At 52.2% G+C, this 18,025-nt stretch overlaps 2 protein-coding genes across 8 annotated transcripts in view; both read left to right on the top strand.

Annotated features, from left to right (window-relative positions):
* The window catches only part of MLKL (mixed lineage kinase domain like pseudokinase), a 35,788-nt gene extending 25,772 nt beyond the window's left edge, over nt 1-10,016 (top strand). The window contains exons 8-11 of the mRNA XM_044987773.1: nt 5,115-5,263; nt 5,951-6,000; nt 6,589-6,729; nt 9,932-10,016. Of these exons, the coding sequence (XP_044843708.1) occupies nt 5,115-5,263; nt 5,951-6,000; nt 6,589-6,729; nt 9,932-9,984 (393 nt within the window). The 3' untranslated portion in view covers nt 9,985-10,016. The remainder of the gene's footprint in view (nt 1-5,114; nt 5,264-5,950; nt 6,001-6,588; nt 6,730-9,931) is intronic.
* A 4,635-nt stretch (nt 10,017-14,651) lies between these two features.
* Nucleotides 14,652-18,025, top strand: part of RFWD3 (ring finger and WD repeat domain 3) — a 53,475-nt gene continuing 50,101 nt past the window's right edge. For 5 of the 7 annotated variants that reach the window (XM_044987492.1, XM_044987495.1, XM_044987497.1 and 2 more), the window contains exon 1: nt 14,654-14,878. The gene's annotated coding sequence lies outside the window, so the exon portion shown is untranslated. Of the gene's footprint in view, nt 14,879-18,025 lie in introns of all 7 variants that reach the window. The other 2 variants (XM_044987498.1, XM_044987491.1) reach the window with 2 other exon arrangements.

Here is an 18,025-nt window from a genome sequence, read left to right on the forward strand (position 1 = left end):
CACCGGGACCGGAGCCGGAGCCGTGGGGCCCGACTCCCCGGGCCGGAGCCGCAGCCGCGGTGCCCGAGCTGGGCCGGGTCCGAGCCGCGCAGGCGGGACCAGCCCGAGCCAGGGGTGCTTGGCTGGGACTGGGCTGGGGCGCTCGGCCAGGGCCAGGAGGAGCCGTCCCGCCCCCTCCCCCACACGCCTGGCTTACCTGCCTGCTCCTTTTTTCAGGCTTCCTGTGAACATTTGATTCGCGGGAAGCAGGACAAGGGGAGGAGAAGGAGGGTGGAGCGTTCAGAGGGGGAGGTGAGCTGGGGCCGGGGCCGGGCAGACAGCTGCCCGAGCCTTTGTTAAATTTAAAAGCTTTTTAGAATCGGTTGTCCTGGAACAACCAGTTCTAAAAAGGCTTCTAAATTTAACAACCGGTTCGCGCGAACTGCTGCGAACCGGCTGGAGCTCACCACTGGATGCGGGTGCCTAGCTTTAAGCCCCCAGGTTTGCAAATATAAGCCTCAGTGAAAACATTTCCATCAGCTCTTCATGCAGGGATAGCGGCTGATTAAAGACAAGCTGCCACAAGCAAGGTGAGGAGGCATGGCATGAGGTAGAGGAGAAGCAGAATTGAGGAATGACAGAGTATTGTAATCAGGGGTGACTCTAGGCACCAGCAAAGCAAGCAGCTGCTTGGGGCAGCCCATTTGCAGGGGCTGCAGCCCACAGGGATCCAGCCTGGGAGCTGAGAACCAACAGCGGGCCCTGGGAGCTGTAGTTCCTTGGTTAGCTCCTTGCCTATAGAGCCAGCCCTGGAGCAGGGAAAGAACTACATTTCCCAGCATTCCCTTGGCCATTATCAACAGGAAAGGGAGGGGGAGGAAGTATGGTAGCTGAAACCTCATGCTGCAGCTTGCTGTGAATGGAGAGCTCACTGGTAGAGCGGGGTGGCACTGTGAATGGGGAACAAGTGTGCCCAAGGAGTAGAAGGCTTTGCCCCAGATATCCCCCTCAGAAGACATCCCCAGACTGGCTTAGGGATATTGGTGTGACCTCACTTTGCAACCCCCAAAGAAGGAATTGGGTGGACTAAATGGACAGTGCCCCTCTCTATCTGAAGCCTAGCAAGGGAGGTACGTGGATCCCACTAGAATTTAAAATGAAAAGTAAGGGACGGGAGGCTCTGGACCTGGGCAGCTTTAGATACAGTACCAGGCACATAGGAGGATTTCCACTTCTGAGCCATGGAAGCAGAAATTGACTTTTCCTTTCCAGATTTAGCTAATATTCAGAAAGGGAATCTAGCACCTGCCTTCCAGATTTGATCACCTCAAAATTCAGGAGTGCTCAAGCTCAATTTGGGCAGCTCTTACTTCATTTCTCCCAAATCAAATAAACTGATCCCCTGTAACTTGCGGTAGAAAACATAGGATAAAATTGAGCAAGAAATGCTTCCCAGTGATTTTTAGGACTGGAATTGCTATTTTCAACAGCCATTGCCTTTTTTTTTTTTAAGTTTTATTTGTTTAAAAGGAAGACACTGGTATTGCATTGGTAAATTCCCCATAGAAAGAAAGAGTGGAACAAAATAATAATAAAGGCACCTCAACTTTTCCTCATTTATGGAGGACAGTCTTATAATATGCATCCAGATATCCTCCAATCACACAAGCTGAAAATTGTTCCACTTTACTGCAGTTCTGTAACCATATGGGAACCAATCCTGTCTGTGTTCTGTGCACATCCAAAATTCCTGCTGAATGACCCACCCTGGGAACAAGTTACCAGTGACCCAGGGCTGGGGCGGAAGGAGGGTGCAGGTGTGTGTGGGGGAGAGCCCAGGGCTGGGGCGGCAGGGGGGTGTGGGTTGGGGGGGAGAGCCCAGGGCTGGGGCGGCAGGGGGGTGCGGGTTGGGGGGGGAGAGCCCAGGGCTGGGGCGGCAGGGGGGAGCGGGATGGGGGGGGAGAGCCCAGGGCTGGGGCGGCAGGGGGGTGCGGGTTGGGGGGGGAGAGCCCAGGGCGGGGGGGCCAGGGGGGTGCGGGTTGGGGGGGAGAGCCCAGGGCTGGGGCGGCAGGGGGGTGCGGGTTGTTTTGGAGAGCCCCGGGCTGGTGCGGAAGGGGGGTGCGGATGGGGGGTGGAGAGCCAAGGGCTGGGGGGGCAGGGGGGTGCGGGTTGGGGGGCGAGGGCGCCCAGGGCTGGGGCGGCAGGGGGGTGCGGGTTGGGGTGGGGAGAGCGCCCAGGGCTGGGGCGGCAGGGGGGTGCGGGTTGGGGGGGGGAGAGCGCCCAGGGCTGTGGTGGCAGGGGGGTGCGGGTTGGTGGGGGGAGAGCGCCCAGGGCTGGGCGGCAGGGGGGTGCGGGTTGGGGGGGGGAGAGCGCCCAGGGCTGGGGCGGCAGGGGGGTGCGGGTTGGGGGGGGGAGAGCGCCCAGGGCTGGGGCGGCAGGGCGGTGCGGGTTGGGGGGGAGAGCGCCCAGGGCTGGGGCGGCAGGGGGGTGCGGGTTGGGGTGGGGAGAGCCCCCAGGGCTGGGGCGGCAGGGGGGTGCGGGTTGGGGTGGGGAGAGCGCCCAGGGCTGGGGCGGCAGGGGGGTGCGGGTTGGGGTGGGGAGAGCGCCCAGGGCTGGGGCGGCAGGGGGGGGCGGGTGGGGGAGGGAGAGCCCAGGGCTGTGGCGGCAGGGGGTGCGGGTTGGGGAGGGAGAGCCCAGGGCTGGGGCGGCAGGGGGGTGCGGGTTGGGGGGGAGAGCCCAGGGCTGTGGTGGCAGGGGGGTGCGGGTTGGGGGGGAGAGCCCAGGGCTGTGGCGGCAGGGGGGTGCGGGTTGGGGGGGGAGAGCCCAGGGCTGTGGCGGCAGGGGGGTGCGGGTTGGGGGGGAGAACCCAGGACTGTGGTGGCAGGGGGGTGCGGGTTGGGGATGGGAGAGCGCCCAGGGCTGGGTTGGGGTCAGCCAAAAATTTTTTTTTTTGCTTGGGGCGGCAAAAAACCTAGAGCCGGCCCTGATTGTAATAACAAAATTAGATCTTAAAACACACAATACCCACCTCAGGGTACATCTTCACTTCAAACCCCCCCCCCCCCAGCAGTGAGTTTCTGAGCCCAGGTCTGCAGACTCGGGCTTGCACTATGGCACAACACATAGGTGTGTAGTCATTCCGGATCCAGCTGGAGCTCAGGCTCAGAAGCTTCGGGAGGGAGATGAGCTTCAGAGTCTAAGCTCCAGCCTGAACCTGACTGTTTACATGGCTATCATTAGCGCTGTAGCAAGAGCCTGAATCTGTAGGCCTTGCTCTGGGACTTGCTGCCATGGGATGTTTTTGTTTTTTCAATGCAGAAGTACCCCAAGAGCCCCATCCCTGTTAGCAGCATGTACCCTCTTCGTGGTTCGGGAAGGACATATCAAGTGGGGTGTTGTCGGGATCTATCCTGGGTCTGGTTCTATTCAGTATCTTCAGAAACAATTTGGACAATAGCATAGAAAGTACAAAGTTTGCGGCTGATATCAAGCTGGGAGGGGTTGTAAGTGCTGTGAAGGGCAGGATTTGAATTCAAAATGATCTCAACAAACTAAAGAATAGGTCTGAAATAAATATTATGATTTAAAATAAGGACAAATGCAAAGTACTACAGTAAGGAAGGAATAATCAGTCCGACTAATACAAAGTGGGAAATGACCGCCTAGGAAGGAGTGCTACAGAAAAGGATCTGGGGGTTATAGTTGATCACAAACTAATGAGATACTGTTGCAAACAAAGCAAACCTCATTCTGGAATATATCAGTAGGACATGTAAGCATGACACAAGAAGTAATTCTTCCACTGTACTCAGCAGTGATAAGGCTTCAACTGGAGTATTGTGTCCAGTTTTCGGTATCACACTTTGGGAAAAATGTGGAGATGGTCCAGAGGAGAGCAACAAAAATGATTAAAGGTCTAGAAAGGGAGGACGGATAGTTCAGTGGTTTGAGCATTGGCCTGCTAAACCCAGGGTTGTGAGTTCAACCCTTGAGGGGGCCATTTAGGGATCTGGGGCAAAAATCTGTCTTGGGACTGGTCCTGCTTTGAGCAGGGGGTTGGACTAGATGAACTCTTGAGGTCCCTTCCAACCCTGATATTCTATGAAAACATGATCTATGAGGAAAGATGGGGGAGAAATGGGTTTGTTTAGTCTGGAGAAGAGAGAGGACTGAGGTGGGATTACAATAGTCTTCAAGTACATAAAAGGCTGTTATAAAAAGGAGGGTGATAAATTGTTCACCTCAACCACTGAGGACAGGAGAAGTTAAACTGCAGTAAGGGAGATTTAAGATAAACATTAGTAAAAATGTCCTGTCAGGGTAGCTAAGCATGGGAATAAATTACCTACGGAAATCACAGAATCTCCTTCATAACAGGTTGGACAGAGACCTGTCAGGGATGGTCTAGATAGTCCTACCTCAGTGCAGGGGATTGGATGAGATCAGTGGTTTTCAAACTTCTTAGGCTGCAAACTGCTTTCCAAATAATGTAATCTGCTGCATACCCCCAACTGAGATTGCCAATTCTTTCTAAATAAAGTGAGCTGTCTGCCATTACAGGATTTTTCTCATGTAGCCCCTGACAAGAGTATGAGTAACCCACTTTGAAAACCACTGGACTAGATGATCTGTCAAGGTCTCTTCCAGTCTTACATTTCTATGATTTATCTGCATCCTTGAGGATCTCTGCTTCTAGCCCCTTTTTAATCTTACCCCTATTGTGGCCATTATATCTCCATACAAGGCTTAGATGAGACCACTTCTTTCCATCAGTTGGCCAGAGGGGATCATGGTGGTGCACCAAGAAACACACCCTCTCCCTTGTTTCTTCCCTTCTCAGTATGGGGCCAAGCACATCATCCTTACATTTATAAGACCCAGGAGTGTGAATCAAACCCATGACCTCCTGCATGGCAAAGCAAGAGCACTCAGCAGACCAGGCAGACCCTGCAACATGTTCTTGCAGTGGTCTGCTTGATCTCATGGCACTGAAAAGGCCACCATATAACCCAAAGGAAATCAGCTCATTAACCTTGAGCTAGGGACCAGTTATGCAATCATTGCTGCATGTCCCTGATTGCATGGAGCTCATGCTGCTCCTCCTCCCTTTGTCTTTCTCTCCTTCCCTCAATCAGCTGTCAGGATTTGAACTAAGTAAAACTGAGTCATCCATTAAGAGGAGCTGCAAGAAGAAATTGACGGATGTCCCTGCTTCGGCGTACATCTCTCCCATGGGCCTAGCTTCCCTGTGCCATAAGTATGACGTGCCCAGTGAAATATACAGGTACATCTCCATGGGGATGCTGGACTATAATACATAAGGGATGGATGCTCTACTGCAGAGTTTCCTACAGAAGCCAGATTATTAGGCAGGTTCTGTAGGTGACGTGCTTGGCATGAGATGATGGGAGCCAAGAGTCTTGAGTTCTATTCCTGACTCTACTGCTAACTTAACCTCTCTCTCCATTAGCTTTCCTTTCTGTTAAAAGGGAACAGTGTTACTCAGACACCCTACATGGAGGGCAGAGCTTGATTAACGTTTCTATAGGGCTTTGAAGATGGAGGCTGCTACCAAAGTACAAATTAATACCACATAGGAAATGGAAGAGCTTTTGACATTTCACTTGCTAAGTTCCCCTCCCCAAGGGATTGGGCACATGGGAAGGGAGAAGTCAATATTAACATAGATGGACTCTACAGAATAATCATAGGAGCCAGCCTGGTGGGGATGGAGTGGAAGATGAGTCTGCTGTGTGGGAGAGCAGCTCACGAATCAGCCTGGTATTTCTAAACCAGGAAGGAGGGAGTGCTCAGACGACATGCTTGTTAGGTGGGTGAGGGTGTGGTTCACCCTCCTTCTCTCCAACAGTTTATCCAGCAAGCAGCACAGCTGATGAGCATAGGAGGAGGGATCAGAGGGAGGCTGAGGAGGCTTTATTGATGCTCAGCAGGCCTATTTGTGTCCTTTCAGCTTCGGGATCGTCCTGTGGGAGATTGCGACCAGCAAAATTCCATTTGAAGGTGGGCAACAAGGGCTTGTTTTCTGTTGTACTGCAAGCACCTGGGTAAAGGCCTGGGGGCCAATCCAGATGTGTTCTGCTGATGCAGGGTGATATTTGGGATCAAATGCACCACTTGGCAAATGTTCCCTATTGCTACCTAGTGCTCAGGAGCTTCAGATCCAGAGGGGCTATGAAACAACTGACTGTCCAACATGCCTGTATCCACTTCGATCAGGCAGAAAAGTAGCTTTAACTCTAAAATCTTTCCTGGAATTTAGGCTCCAACTAAGCACTTAGACACATATTTAATTGTAAGCACATAAGTAATCCCATCTGTATTCAACAAACCTCTTAGGCATGTGCTTCGCTACTATTGAAATTAAGTGCTCTGCTGAATTGGGGCCTTGAGGCAGGGTTCATAGCAGATGAGTTTTTCAAGGATGCAGTGTAATGAGGATTTCAATCCTGGCTCTTCCCCGCTGTGGCTTGGCAGGCTGCATGAGGCTCTATTTAAATGCTTGCATTAGGTTCCCTCTCCCGTACCTTCTTGTGGAAGCTGAAACAAGTCAGTGCCTCCTGATGTCCCAATTTGTGTGTGTTGTGTTAGGCTGCAGTTCCCAAGAGATCTATCAGAAAGTTTATGAGCAACGTTACCAGGCTCCTGTTGGGGAAGATTGCCCCTCCCACCTGCGGGATGTCATCAATCAGTGCCGGGCCTTTGAACCTTCACAACGTCCTTCTGCAGAAGGTAGGATGGAGTCCCATGTTTGCTTCCCTTTACTCTACAGTAATACTAGCTACCAGGTGGTGGCTGCTGAACCCCGGTTATACCTGCTGGGGAAATCCCGAGGAGCCGAGGGACTGCAAGCCCAAACCCCCAGTCTGGAAGGAGAGGGATGGGGGGTCTCTATCTGAGAGAGGAGATGGCTAGGAAAACTGAAACCTTTAAGCTGGTGCCCTTGAGAAAAACCAGGAGGGGGGGTCAAGTGCAGTTTAACCCTGAAACTGCCAGTGATGATCCAATCTGACCTCCTGCATAACAAAGGCCAGAGAACTTCACCCAGTAATTCCTGCATCAGGCATAACTACTAGTGGTTGATCTTTTTGCAAGACAGTTTTGCTTGATGGATTTCAAGTAATGGCAAATCCCTCACACCCCTGGTAAATTGTTCCAGTGGGTAATGACTAGGGCTATGTTTTAGTAAAAGTCACAGGCAGTAAAGAAAAATTCACAGCCTGTGACCTGTCCATGACTTTCACTTTATACCCCTGATGAAAATTTGGGAGGGCAGCCCAGGTACTGGGGGGACAGGAGGTGGTATGCAGACCAGGACCCCCACTGGTGCTGGGGCAGTGGGTGTTGGTGGGGCCAGCAGGATCCCTACCTGGCTCCATGTTGCCCCTCCCCCAGCAGCAGCAGAGTTTGGGTGTGAGAGGTAGCATGGGGTTGAGGCATGGGATGGGGTGAGACAGACTATGGGTGGTGCTTTCCTGGTGGATTCTCCAGAAGCAGCGACATCCCCCTCACTCAGTTGCTAGGCAGAAGCACAGCCAGGCAGCTCTGCCCCTGCAGCTCCCATTGACTGTGTGAAGCCAGCGCTCTGGATGGAGGCAGTACGCAGAGCTGCCTGGCTATGCCTCTGAAGCAGTGGCCTGTGCAACTGGTGCAGGAGCTGCCTGAGTTGCCCCTGAGCCAGGTGCACCAGCCACTGCAGATGTCATGGAGGTCACAGAAAGTTATGGAACCCATAGCCTCAGTGACAAACTCACAGCCTTAGTAATGACCCCCACTGTTACAAATGTGCACCTTGTTTCCAGTTTGAAACTGTCAAGCTTCATCCTCTGGGAGAGTGAAGTGTGATAACTCAGGACAGACAGCTGCAAGGGAGGGGTAGAAATCAGTCTCAGAGGGTTAAAAGGCCCTCCTCCCTAGCAACTGGGGGGTAACTACAGGTCAATCACCTTCAGGTGAGAAGGGTTACCAAAGTATCAGTTAGAATCAGCTGAGAGGGAGGTTAATTAGGATCAGCTGATTCCAACTAAGGGCTGCCTGAGACCTTTTTAAACCCTCCCCTGGGGGGGGGGAAGAGGCGAGAGAGAAGGAGCCCTACTGCCAGGAGCAGCAAGACAGCGAGCCTCACCAGGAGGAGAGGCAGTAAAATACACTAAAAAGGACTGGTAGAGAGAAGGAACAGACTTCCCCTGTGTCCCAAGGGGGACCATATTACCCAAGCCTGTCTCACCAGGGCTAAAAGCAGCAGAGGCTGGGGAGACCAAGAAGGTGCCTTGCCACAGAAGGTACAGGGAGAGAAAAGGAGCTAGAACAGGGGTCCTCAAACTTCAATGCATTGTGAGCTCCTTCTGAAAACAAAATTGTTACATGATCCTGGGAGGGAGGCGCAGCCGGAGTCCCGCTGCCCCAGGTGAAGTGGAGAGGGGGCCACAGCCTTGGAAGGACTAGACAATGCACCTGCCTTTCCCTTCTCCTGCAGTTTTCGCAATGTGTAATAATCAGCCAGGAAGCAAGCTTGCTTTTCAGGAGAGAGGACACAGCACTTCTGTTAACTACACAAGCCTCAGCTCACATCAAGATCACACAGGGCTTGCTCAAAGTCTTAACATGAGTGTTAGCACAGTCACATCTACCCTCCCATTAAATCTGTTCATTTGCATAGTCACTGCCATACTCAGAGCTGGGGGAAAACCACAGCTTAACACACTGGCTTTCTGAGATCAACAGCATCAAAAATACTGTGCTCTGATTAGAGTAGCTCCTGGGTGCTGTGGAATCTGGGGCTTGGCCTTTCACTCTGAGCAATAAATTGCTGTATATGAGAACATCAGAACAGCCATATTGGGCCAGACCAAAGGTCCATCTAGCCCCGTATCCTGTCTACCGACAGTGGCCAATGCCAGGTGCCCCAGAAGGAATGAACAGAACAGGTAATCATCAAGTGATCCATCCCATCACCCATTCACAGCTTCTGGCAAACAGAAGCTAGGGACACCATCCCTGCCCATCCTGGCTAATAGCCTCCATGAACTTATCTAGTTCTTGTTTGAACCTTGTTAGTCTTTGTCTTCACAACATCCTCTGGTAAAGAGGTCCACAGGTTGACTGTACAGTATGTGAAGAAATACTTTCTTTTGTTTTAAACCTGCTGCCTACTAATTTCATGTGGTGGTACCTACTATCAGGAGCTGTTCTGTCTTTGGGAATGTCTTACTGCTGTTGCTTTTAGCACATACAAAAATAAATGACTGATCCTTCTTATACTTGACAGCAGCAGCACAAAAGGGAGTGGAGACCTGCTGTTGTCCATGAAGGGGCTTGTGTGATGGAGAGGTTGTCCCCTCTTCCCGCTTGGTGTATCAGGCAGGAGGCAACTTTCTTTAAATCACTCCCATCCCACCATATGGGGCATAGACACTAGCAATTTCAATAGTCTTTTTTGTAAGGAAAGAGTGAGATCTTGAGGTTTGCCATTAGCAATCCATCATGCTCTCCAAAGGCACAAAGATTTTCGGTAGCATAATCGACCAGGGAATTTCCTGTGCTGAGAACTATAACGAGCTGCCACTAGAGGGCACTCAAAGATCAAATTTGTCAGCCCCTTCTGGCATTTTGCCCTAGGTACTTAGTATTCTACATTACCCATCCCCATGCTGGCTTACATTTAAAAAAAAAAAAAAAACAACTTTCTGCAGCCTCTCCCAATCACTTGTTCATGTGGATCTGTCTCTGCTGTAAATGCTTGTTCCTCTTTTGCTGCTTCTGCACACTATAAAGCAGTCAGTTTTAATTTTCTCCAATAACCTTCTGTTCTGTTGAGCCTGTAATGAAATGATTGTGTCCTATATACTATTACTGTTTACGTATCAGTCATCTTGCTAGGAAAAAAAAATCTGAGTATTCTAATCTGAAAACAAATTCTGTTTGCCTTCTGCAGAGATTGTGGACTCACTGATAGCCATCTATGGCAAGATAAATACAGCAAGCTAGCTGCAAGACACACACACAAGGAGCCCCTTGAGGAAAACAGCCAAGTGTGGTTAGAGTAAAGCATGCGCTACTCCATCCCTGTCTACCACGACTCTCTAGCATGAAGTTTGTTACACTTTTCCAGCTCTGTAGACTCTTTTTTAAAACAACATCTTGACCTGCCCTCCAACTTCAACGGTGCAACTCTGAGCCTTTAAAGTCGTGCCTGCAATTTTGTACCTGCAATTTACTGTGGACGTGGTTTATGGCACTTAGACATCTCCCTTCCTGAGCATGTTGCCAAGAGTAGAAAGCCATTTCTATTTCATGTAGGGGGACCAGCCTAGCATCCTGAAGGGAAGCTCCCTTAGTACTGTCAACAGGGGGGGGAGAGGGTCAAGGTGAGGCTGTGACAGCTTGGGTGCTGGCTTTAGGTGGGGAGCTAATATTTATGTGGAAATTTGAGTTTGGCAAATGGTGGTAGGCATCAAGGTGCGGGCGCTTGTCCCTAGCACTGCAGGGGGGCTTTGTAGCTGGGGTAGGGAGCAGGCTAGGTAGGGGAGTCAGTTTAAAGGCATTTGTTACTGGAAGGAGTTATCACATGTGATCTTCTCATACCCTTCCCCTGACACCCACATGACTTTCTAGCCTCTCTCCCTACAAGGACTCCTGACCTCCCTCCCTTCCCCTGCACTGCCCCCTCCCTACATTAACCTTTAGTATACTCATCCTCAGTGTCCTGCAGTACCTCTCCTCCCCCAAACAAAGTGAGGCACAGTATCCCAGCAACCTTCCCCAAAGCTTAGGCAGTTGTCAGCCCCAGCTAGTTTCCTAAGTGGTGAAAATTAACGTGGGGCCCAGCTACTTCTGTGCTAAGCTCCAGCATAATGCTTCCCCCTTGTGAGGCCTGGCACGCCGTAGAGCCTGGAACATTCCAAATTATAGACTTGTAAGGTGACTCCAGCATCAGATCTTGGCATGCCCCATATTCCGCCGTCACTCGAAGCATGCACAGTTCAATGGCAAAGTGGGTATCTGGGACCCAAGTCCACCTCTGAGCCAAAGAGGGGCAGCACTACAAGAGAAAGAGGAATACAGCAGAAACCTGCATGACCAGAGGCACAGTGGATCACACGTCAGACTAGGCATCCTTACTACTAGTGTAGATCTGAGGAAGATTCTATAATGATCCCTTCTCTAGTAGTATTCCCCCACCCCAAACTCAACTATCTATCTCCCTAGTGCAGGCAGGCAATCATCTTCCTCTCCCCCCTGCAGAGAGATGAGACCCTCATTGCCCCATGTTAAAAGTTGGCCTTTGCTAGATCCACTGCAACAGACACCTCTGCTCCAAAGGGGTGGAGGAGTGTTTAGCTAATTATCTCTCTCTTTGCCTGGTTAGACACAACTAAATATTTGAGCCCAGGCAAGAAAACAAAACATTTAATAGTTATACTGTCAGCACACCAGGTAGCCTAGGTCAATCTGCCTTTGGGAATTATAACCCCTGGATGGTAGGAAGGTTAGTGGCAGTAGAGTTTGGGACAAAATACCCATGTGAATATGAGCTGAGAAATCAGGTCATTCTTGAAAAATCAAGACACAGGCTGTCCAGTTACTCTATTCCAAATGCAGGAGGTGATCTAGGCATTTGCAAAGCACTGTGTATGTTAACACTGCTATTGAAATGTGGGTTTTAAATAATAAATGTTCTTTATCTGAGACACTTGTCTGGCAACACTAACTGTCAGTGCTAGCCAAGACTGTCTGTAGAATTTGAAACAGAACAGAGCATAAAAAAGAGGTTTTTACACATTGGTGGCACTCCTGGGACTCTTTTGTTGTCACTTATACTGCTAGTCATGATCACCCAGAACTTCATGGTGGCAACAGGGTTAAAACTCTGATGGACTTGATCCAAAAGCACCATCTCATAACAACTGAGCTATAGGAGAATCTCTGTTAACATTATACGGCCTAGGACACAGAGACGTTCTAACTTCACACAGCCAGCCAGCTCTTTATAGTATTATTTCCTTCTCTGGCCATCCCCAAACAGTGCCAACAGTTTTCTGGTAACTCAGCGTAGTGCAGCATGGACACGCAGGCCAGAGCAGCAACCACTTGGTGGAGGCAGCATGTCAGTAACACTAGTCATTTAAGGAATACGCAAATTTAATTTCCTGTGCAGGGTTATCCACAGTACAGGAAGCCTTGAGGAGGTTTAGTAATTAGCAAATAAATCTATTTTAAATTACTTTTGCTCTCCCCTCTGTTCTTCCTCAGTTAGTGTTGTTTCAGCCCAACTAAAAATAGTTCCAAGCTAAAACCAATAATTACTCCTGCTGTGACCCATGGGGAAAAAAAATGATTCTGGCTCTGGCTGACTGTGCAAAGGAGTTGATGTCACAAGCACTTGGTGGGGACTGACAGTATTTATTTATAAGGTGCCCATCATTTGGGAATCTAAATTCAGCTCCTGTAGAGTCCCGAAAATGTTTTCCTCAAAGCTTGGCATCAAATATATTTGTGGGCCCTCCCAAACAAATTCTCTCAACTTGTCAAATATCAGGGGGTAGCCCTGATGATCTAGGCTTTTGCTTACTTAGTCTGGGCCTGCCTTGCAGCTAGCAGGCCCAAAACGTGAGCTAAGCTAAGTATTATGCTCCCTGACAAAGGCGGTCAGGAAGGCAGGGCCAGAGGGCAGGCAATGGAAAGCCCCCAAAACAGGAACAATTTGCAATATGTGCCTACTGCTAAGATATGTGCCTAGCTGCTTGCGTGAAGCAATGAGGTAACCTATAAGTGTGAATCAATCATAGACCATACCTCCCCTTACCCCATTTGTGTAACTACCCCATTGTGTAAATGGACCCAGTAAAAGGACAGTTGTGTAATAAGCTCCTTATAAAAGGCAAGATTGTAACAGCATTGAAAACCACCAAAAAGCCCTCTACTCACATTGCACCCATCCTAGGCAAGGTTGCAACAGATGGCTGGAAAGTACCAAAAGACCCTAACTCTATTTTTCCTAATAAGGTCACCATTACTCAAGTGTGTGTAATTTGATTCCTAATGTGGTCACTTATTACTTAACGGTGTGTAATTTGTTTGTGGTTTGAAGCTTTAAAAGCTGTTGTGTGCTTAATATCAGGGGAGCAGTTCTGACAACTGCTACCCCCCCCCCCCCACGCACTGGTGTGTTTGTCAATAAACGGGCCTCAGGCTGAGTCTCTGATCAAAATGATGGGTGGGTGAATTTTTCCACAACACATGTTAGTCTGTAGCCACAAAAACAAGGAGTCCGGTGGCACCTTAAAGACTAACATGCAGCTGAAGAGGTGAGATTTTTTTTTACCCATGAAAGCTTATGCCCAAATAAATCTGTTAGTCTTTAAGGTGCCACTGGACTCCTGGTTGTTTCTCTCAACTTGGGAGTCCCTTGCCAAATACCACCTTACCGACTCTCCCTGATGAGGCTGACCTTGCAATAGGATGGCTCCAACAAAGAAAGAGTTGTGCCTCAATTTTAAGTAAGAAAAGTTGGCACTTTTTTATATTTGGAAAAGCCACAATAGTGTGTTCCAGGGCTCTCAATAAATAACAAAAATAATTAGCTTCTACATACAGCTTTATATCCATAGGGCTCAAACCGCTTTAGAAAGTAAGGGGTCATCCCCAAGTTGTAACAATTGAGGTGAGTTTAGAACACGTGACATGTTTAACGTCTGATCGAAACAAACACAGCAAACCCCCTTCACCATCGTCATCAGCACCGCGGCCCCCGCCGGGAATCTGACCGCTGCAGCTCATCGGCGCGAAACAGAGGCGATCAGCGTATGACCCAGCTAGCGCGGGACCCGGCTCCCGCTGCTCAGGCGCAGAGACCGGGCCCGGCCGTTAGGCCACGCGCGAGCAGCTCCGCGCCACTGAGCCCCGCGCACAAACGCGTTTAACCCTTTCCTACCACCACCACCACGGCCCCCCCCCTCCCCCGGGGCCGTGAGGGGGCGGCGGCCGGATTCACTGTCCCCCCCCAGGGCCGTGAGGGGGCGGCGGCCGGATTCACTGCCCCCCGCCCCAGGGCCGTGAGGGGGCGGCGGCCGGATTCACTGTCCCACCCCCCGAACCGCCAGGAGCGGCTGGTGCGGACGGGTTACGGCCGCCTCAAGCCACGGGCCCAGCACCCCGCTGTCCCAGGGGCTGCTCGGGCGGGGCAGCGCTGCTAGACGGTGGCAACTCGGTCCTCGGCCGCTTTCTGCGGACAAGCCACCGGCCGCGCCCGAGCAGTGCATGCTGGGAGTTACCGCCCCCCTCCGGGCCGTTGGGGGGCGGGGCGGGGCGGCGCGCTGCATGCTGGGAGACGCTCTCTCTAGGCAGTGTAACGTCGTACGTTCGTGGCTAGCAGCCAATCGCTACCTCCTCTTGGCCTGGGGGCGGGACTAGGGTAGGGGTTTAGCTTCTCCTCCCCGGCGCCTTTTCTACCTCCAACAACATTCGAACGTGCTCCGTTCCCCGCCCTTTTTGATTGACAGGCAGTTCGTTCCTCCAGTCAAAAGGTGCTTCGTGATGCTTTTCCTCTGATCGACAGGCCGATCATCTAGTCACAAAGGGGCACAGGCGGAGTTCTCCCCCTCCAGCTGATTGACAGACAACCGGCCAATAAAAATGGAGCGCCTGAGTCTTCTCGTCCCCCTCTGGCTAAACTGGCAGCCAACGTGTCCAGTAACAGCCGGCAACGTAACATCGCACCGCCCAATAGAAGTAGGGTTTTCCTCAGTGAGGAAGGTGGCCACCCAATGAGGCCCCGGGGCTGGGTATCCGGCGCCGGCGGGGAGATTGAGCAGAGCGGGAGGCCATGGCGCCTCTCTAGGGGCGGTTGGTAACTCGACCCCTCCCCCTCCCGCGGCCGGAGGTGAGTGCGCCCCCCCTCCCCGGGGCCCGGCCCTGAGCCGAAGCAGTATGTCCCGTGGGTTCCCCGGACACCTGGGTTCTTTCCTGGACTCCGGGCCGGCCCGTAACGCCCGCGGGCCGGCCCGTCGCCGAGCAGTGGGCTGTGCGAGGCACCTGCGGGCGGAACGGGCGCCTCGGACAGCGGGCCCTGGGGGCCCTGCGGCTTGCACTGGAGCCGGCCCCCAGATCCCGGGTGTGACCCGGCGGTGCCGCGGCTGCTCCCCTCTGCTGGCCGCTGGGGTTTTAGCAGGAGCTGCCGGTGTCTGTCCTGCGCCCTGGGGTCCCGGCCTGGCGGGGGCTCCGAGGCGCTGCTGCAGCACAAATCACTATAACCAGCAATCCTGCTCTGTGGGCTGGAGCAAAGCCCTCCAGTGTGGCACCACCCTTCCTGCTGACCCCAATGCGATAGCCCTCTCCTCCTGCCAGGGGCGGCTCCAGGCCCCAGCACGCCAAGCGCCTGCTTGGGGCAGCAAAATGCCTAGCGCCGCCCCTGCCTCCTGCTCTGCCACCCTTGCCAGCCTTCATTGCCTGGTGCTTTCTCCCATGCTACCCTTTGTGTGGGGGGAGGAGCTCCCTCCGAAGCCAAGGGTGCTGGTTTGACTGTAGTGTTGGACTGGGACTCAGGTGGTTCAAATCCTTCTTCTGCAGGCTCCCTTTATGATCTTGGGCAAGTCTCAGTTCCCTTCTGTAGAAAGGTTAATATAATGATGATCAACTCTCCCACCATTTGTCTCTCTTGCCTGTTTAGACATCAGGCTCTTGAGGTGAGACTGCTGTAATGTGTCTCTATTGTGTCTTGCACAATGGAGCTGTAATCTCAGCAGCGGCCTCTAAACACTACTGCAGTATAAATAACCATAATGTTATCTTCCTTCAGATCCCTCCTTAAACTTCATCTCTGCTGAGATGCCTGCAAAACCATTAACAATGGCTGGACAGCAGTTAGGCTGATACTGATGCTTATTATACCTTATCCCAGGCCTGCACAACATACGGTCTGTGTGCGGCCCGCGGGGGGGTTCTAAATCCCCCGCACACGGCGCTCTGCAGGCAGCCCAGAGCCCTTTAAATCTCAGCCGCGGCCGGGAATCAGAGGGCTCTGGGCTGCCCGCAGAGATTCCCAGCCGCGGCTGGGATTTAAAGGGCTCAGGGCTCCCCTGACTGCCGGCAGCCCAGAGCCCTTTGAATCCCAGCCCGCGGCCGCTGATTGCCCCCTCCCTGGACCCCTGCCCCAACTGCCCCCCGCAGGACCCCAACCCCTATCTAAATGCCGCTGCTCCTTGTCCCCCGATTGCCCCCTCCCAAGACCCCTGCCCCTAACTGCCCCTTGGGATCCCAGCCCCTATCTAAGCCTCTCTTCTCCTTGTCCCCAACTGCCCCCTCCTGAGACCCTCCCAACTTCCCCCCAGGACCCCACCCCCTACCTGTCCCCTGATAAACCTCTGGGACTCCCATGCCTATCCTACTGCTGCCTGTCCCCTGAGTGCCCCTCCGAACCTCTGCCCCATCCAACCCTCCCTGTCCCTTGACTGCCCCCCGGAACCCCCTACCCCTTCTCCAACCCCCAGCCCCCTTACCATGCCACTCAGACCACCGTGTCTGGCTCCGTGCAGCTCCAGACAGTTGCTGCCATGCTCCCCCGTGGAGCCCCCAGCCCTCCCCCCCCCCCCCAGCACCTGCCTTCCAGATTTGAAAACACCAAAATTCAGGAGTGCTCAAGCTCAGTTTGGGCAGCTTTTACTTCATTTCTCCCAAATCAAATATACTGATCCACTGTAATTTGCTGTAGAAAGAGTAGGATAAAATTGAGCAAGAAATGCTTATTAGGACTGGAATTGCTATTTTCAACAGCCATTGCCTTTTTGTTTGTTTGAAAGGAAGACAGTGATATTGCATTGGCAAATTCCCCATAGAAAGAAAGAGTGGAACAAAAGAATAATAAAGGCACCTCAACTTTTCCTCATTTATGGAGGACAGTCTTATAATATGCATCCAGATATCCTCCAATCACACAAGCTGAAAATTGTTCCACTTTACTGCAGCTCTGTAACCATATGGGAACCAATCCTGTCTGTGTTTTGTGCACATCCAAAATTCCTGCTGAATGACCCGCCCTGGGAGCGAGTTACCAGTGACCCAGGGCTGGGGCGGCAGGAGGTGAGGGGGGGGCACTGATGGGGGGGAGCCCAGGGCTGGGGCAGCAGCAGGGTGGAGGGAGGGCACTGGTGGGGAGGAAAGGGGGAAGCCCAGCGCTGGGGCGGCAAGGTGGGTGGGTGGGTGGGGGGAGAGCCCAGGACTGGGGCAGCAGGAGGGTACAGGGGGGAGCCCAGGGCTGGGAAGGGAAACAGCCATTTTTTTTTTTTTTGCTTGGGGCAGCAAAAAACCTAGAGCCGGCCCTGCTGGGTTTCCCCAGCTGCCGGAGCCCCGGGCCCTTTAATTTGACCCTGAGGGCTCCCAGCCACCTCTTTAGCTGGGAGCCCCTGGTTGATTTAAAATAAAGTATCACCTCCCCACCCCCAACCTTCCTTTTTGGCCCACAGCTGTTTTGGTGGGGCGGCGCTGGGGAAGGAGGGTTTGTTTCCGCAGGGCTGGGCGGCTCTGGGGCGGGGTGTTTCCGCAGGGCCGGGAGGTTTCGGCCCTCAGCTGTTTTCTTTGGAGGAATGTGGCCCTTGCCGCTTTACGAGTTGTGCAGGCCTGCCTTATCCATTCCCATATCTTAGAATCATAGAATATCAGGGTTGGAAGGGACCTTAGGAGGTCATCTAGTCCAACCCCCTGCTCAAAGCAGGACCAATACCCAGACAGATTTTTGCCCCACATCCCTAAATGGCCCCCTCAAGGATTGAACTCAACCCTTTTTCTCTACTTGTCCCTTGTAATATGTTCAGACTATAAACTCTTTGGGGCAGGGACTGCCTTTTAATTATGTGTGAATAAATAATAAAAACCTAACTTGTAAGAAAGCATTCAGTTTATCTATCCCCCTTAGGGTTGTTTAGAACCCATCGGTTACTCATTTAAGTAGCCACTGTTGGCTAATTTCCCACTTTGAGGGAACACCCTGTCGCAACTATTGGTATGCCTATATGATGTGGAACTTGGGGCTTGT

Source organism: Mauremys mutica, chromosome 14 (assembly GCF_020497125.1).
Source record: "Mauremys mutica isolate MM-2020 ecotype Southern chromosome 14, ASM2049712v1, whole genome shotgun sequence".
Lineage (NCBI taxonomy): Eukaryota > Metazoa > Chordata > Testudines > Geoemydidae > Mauremys > Mauremys mutica.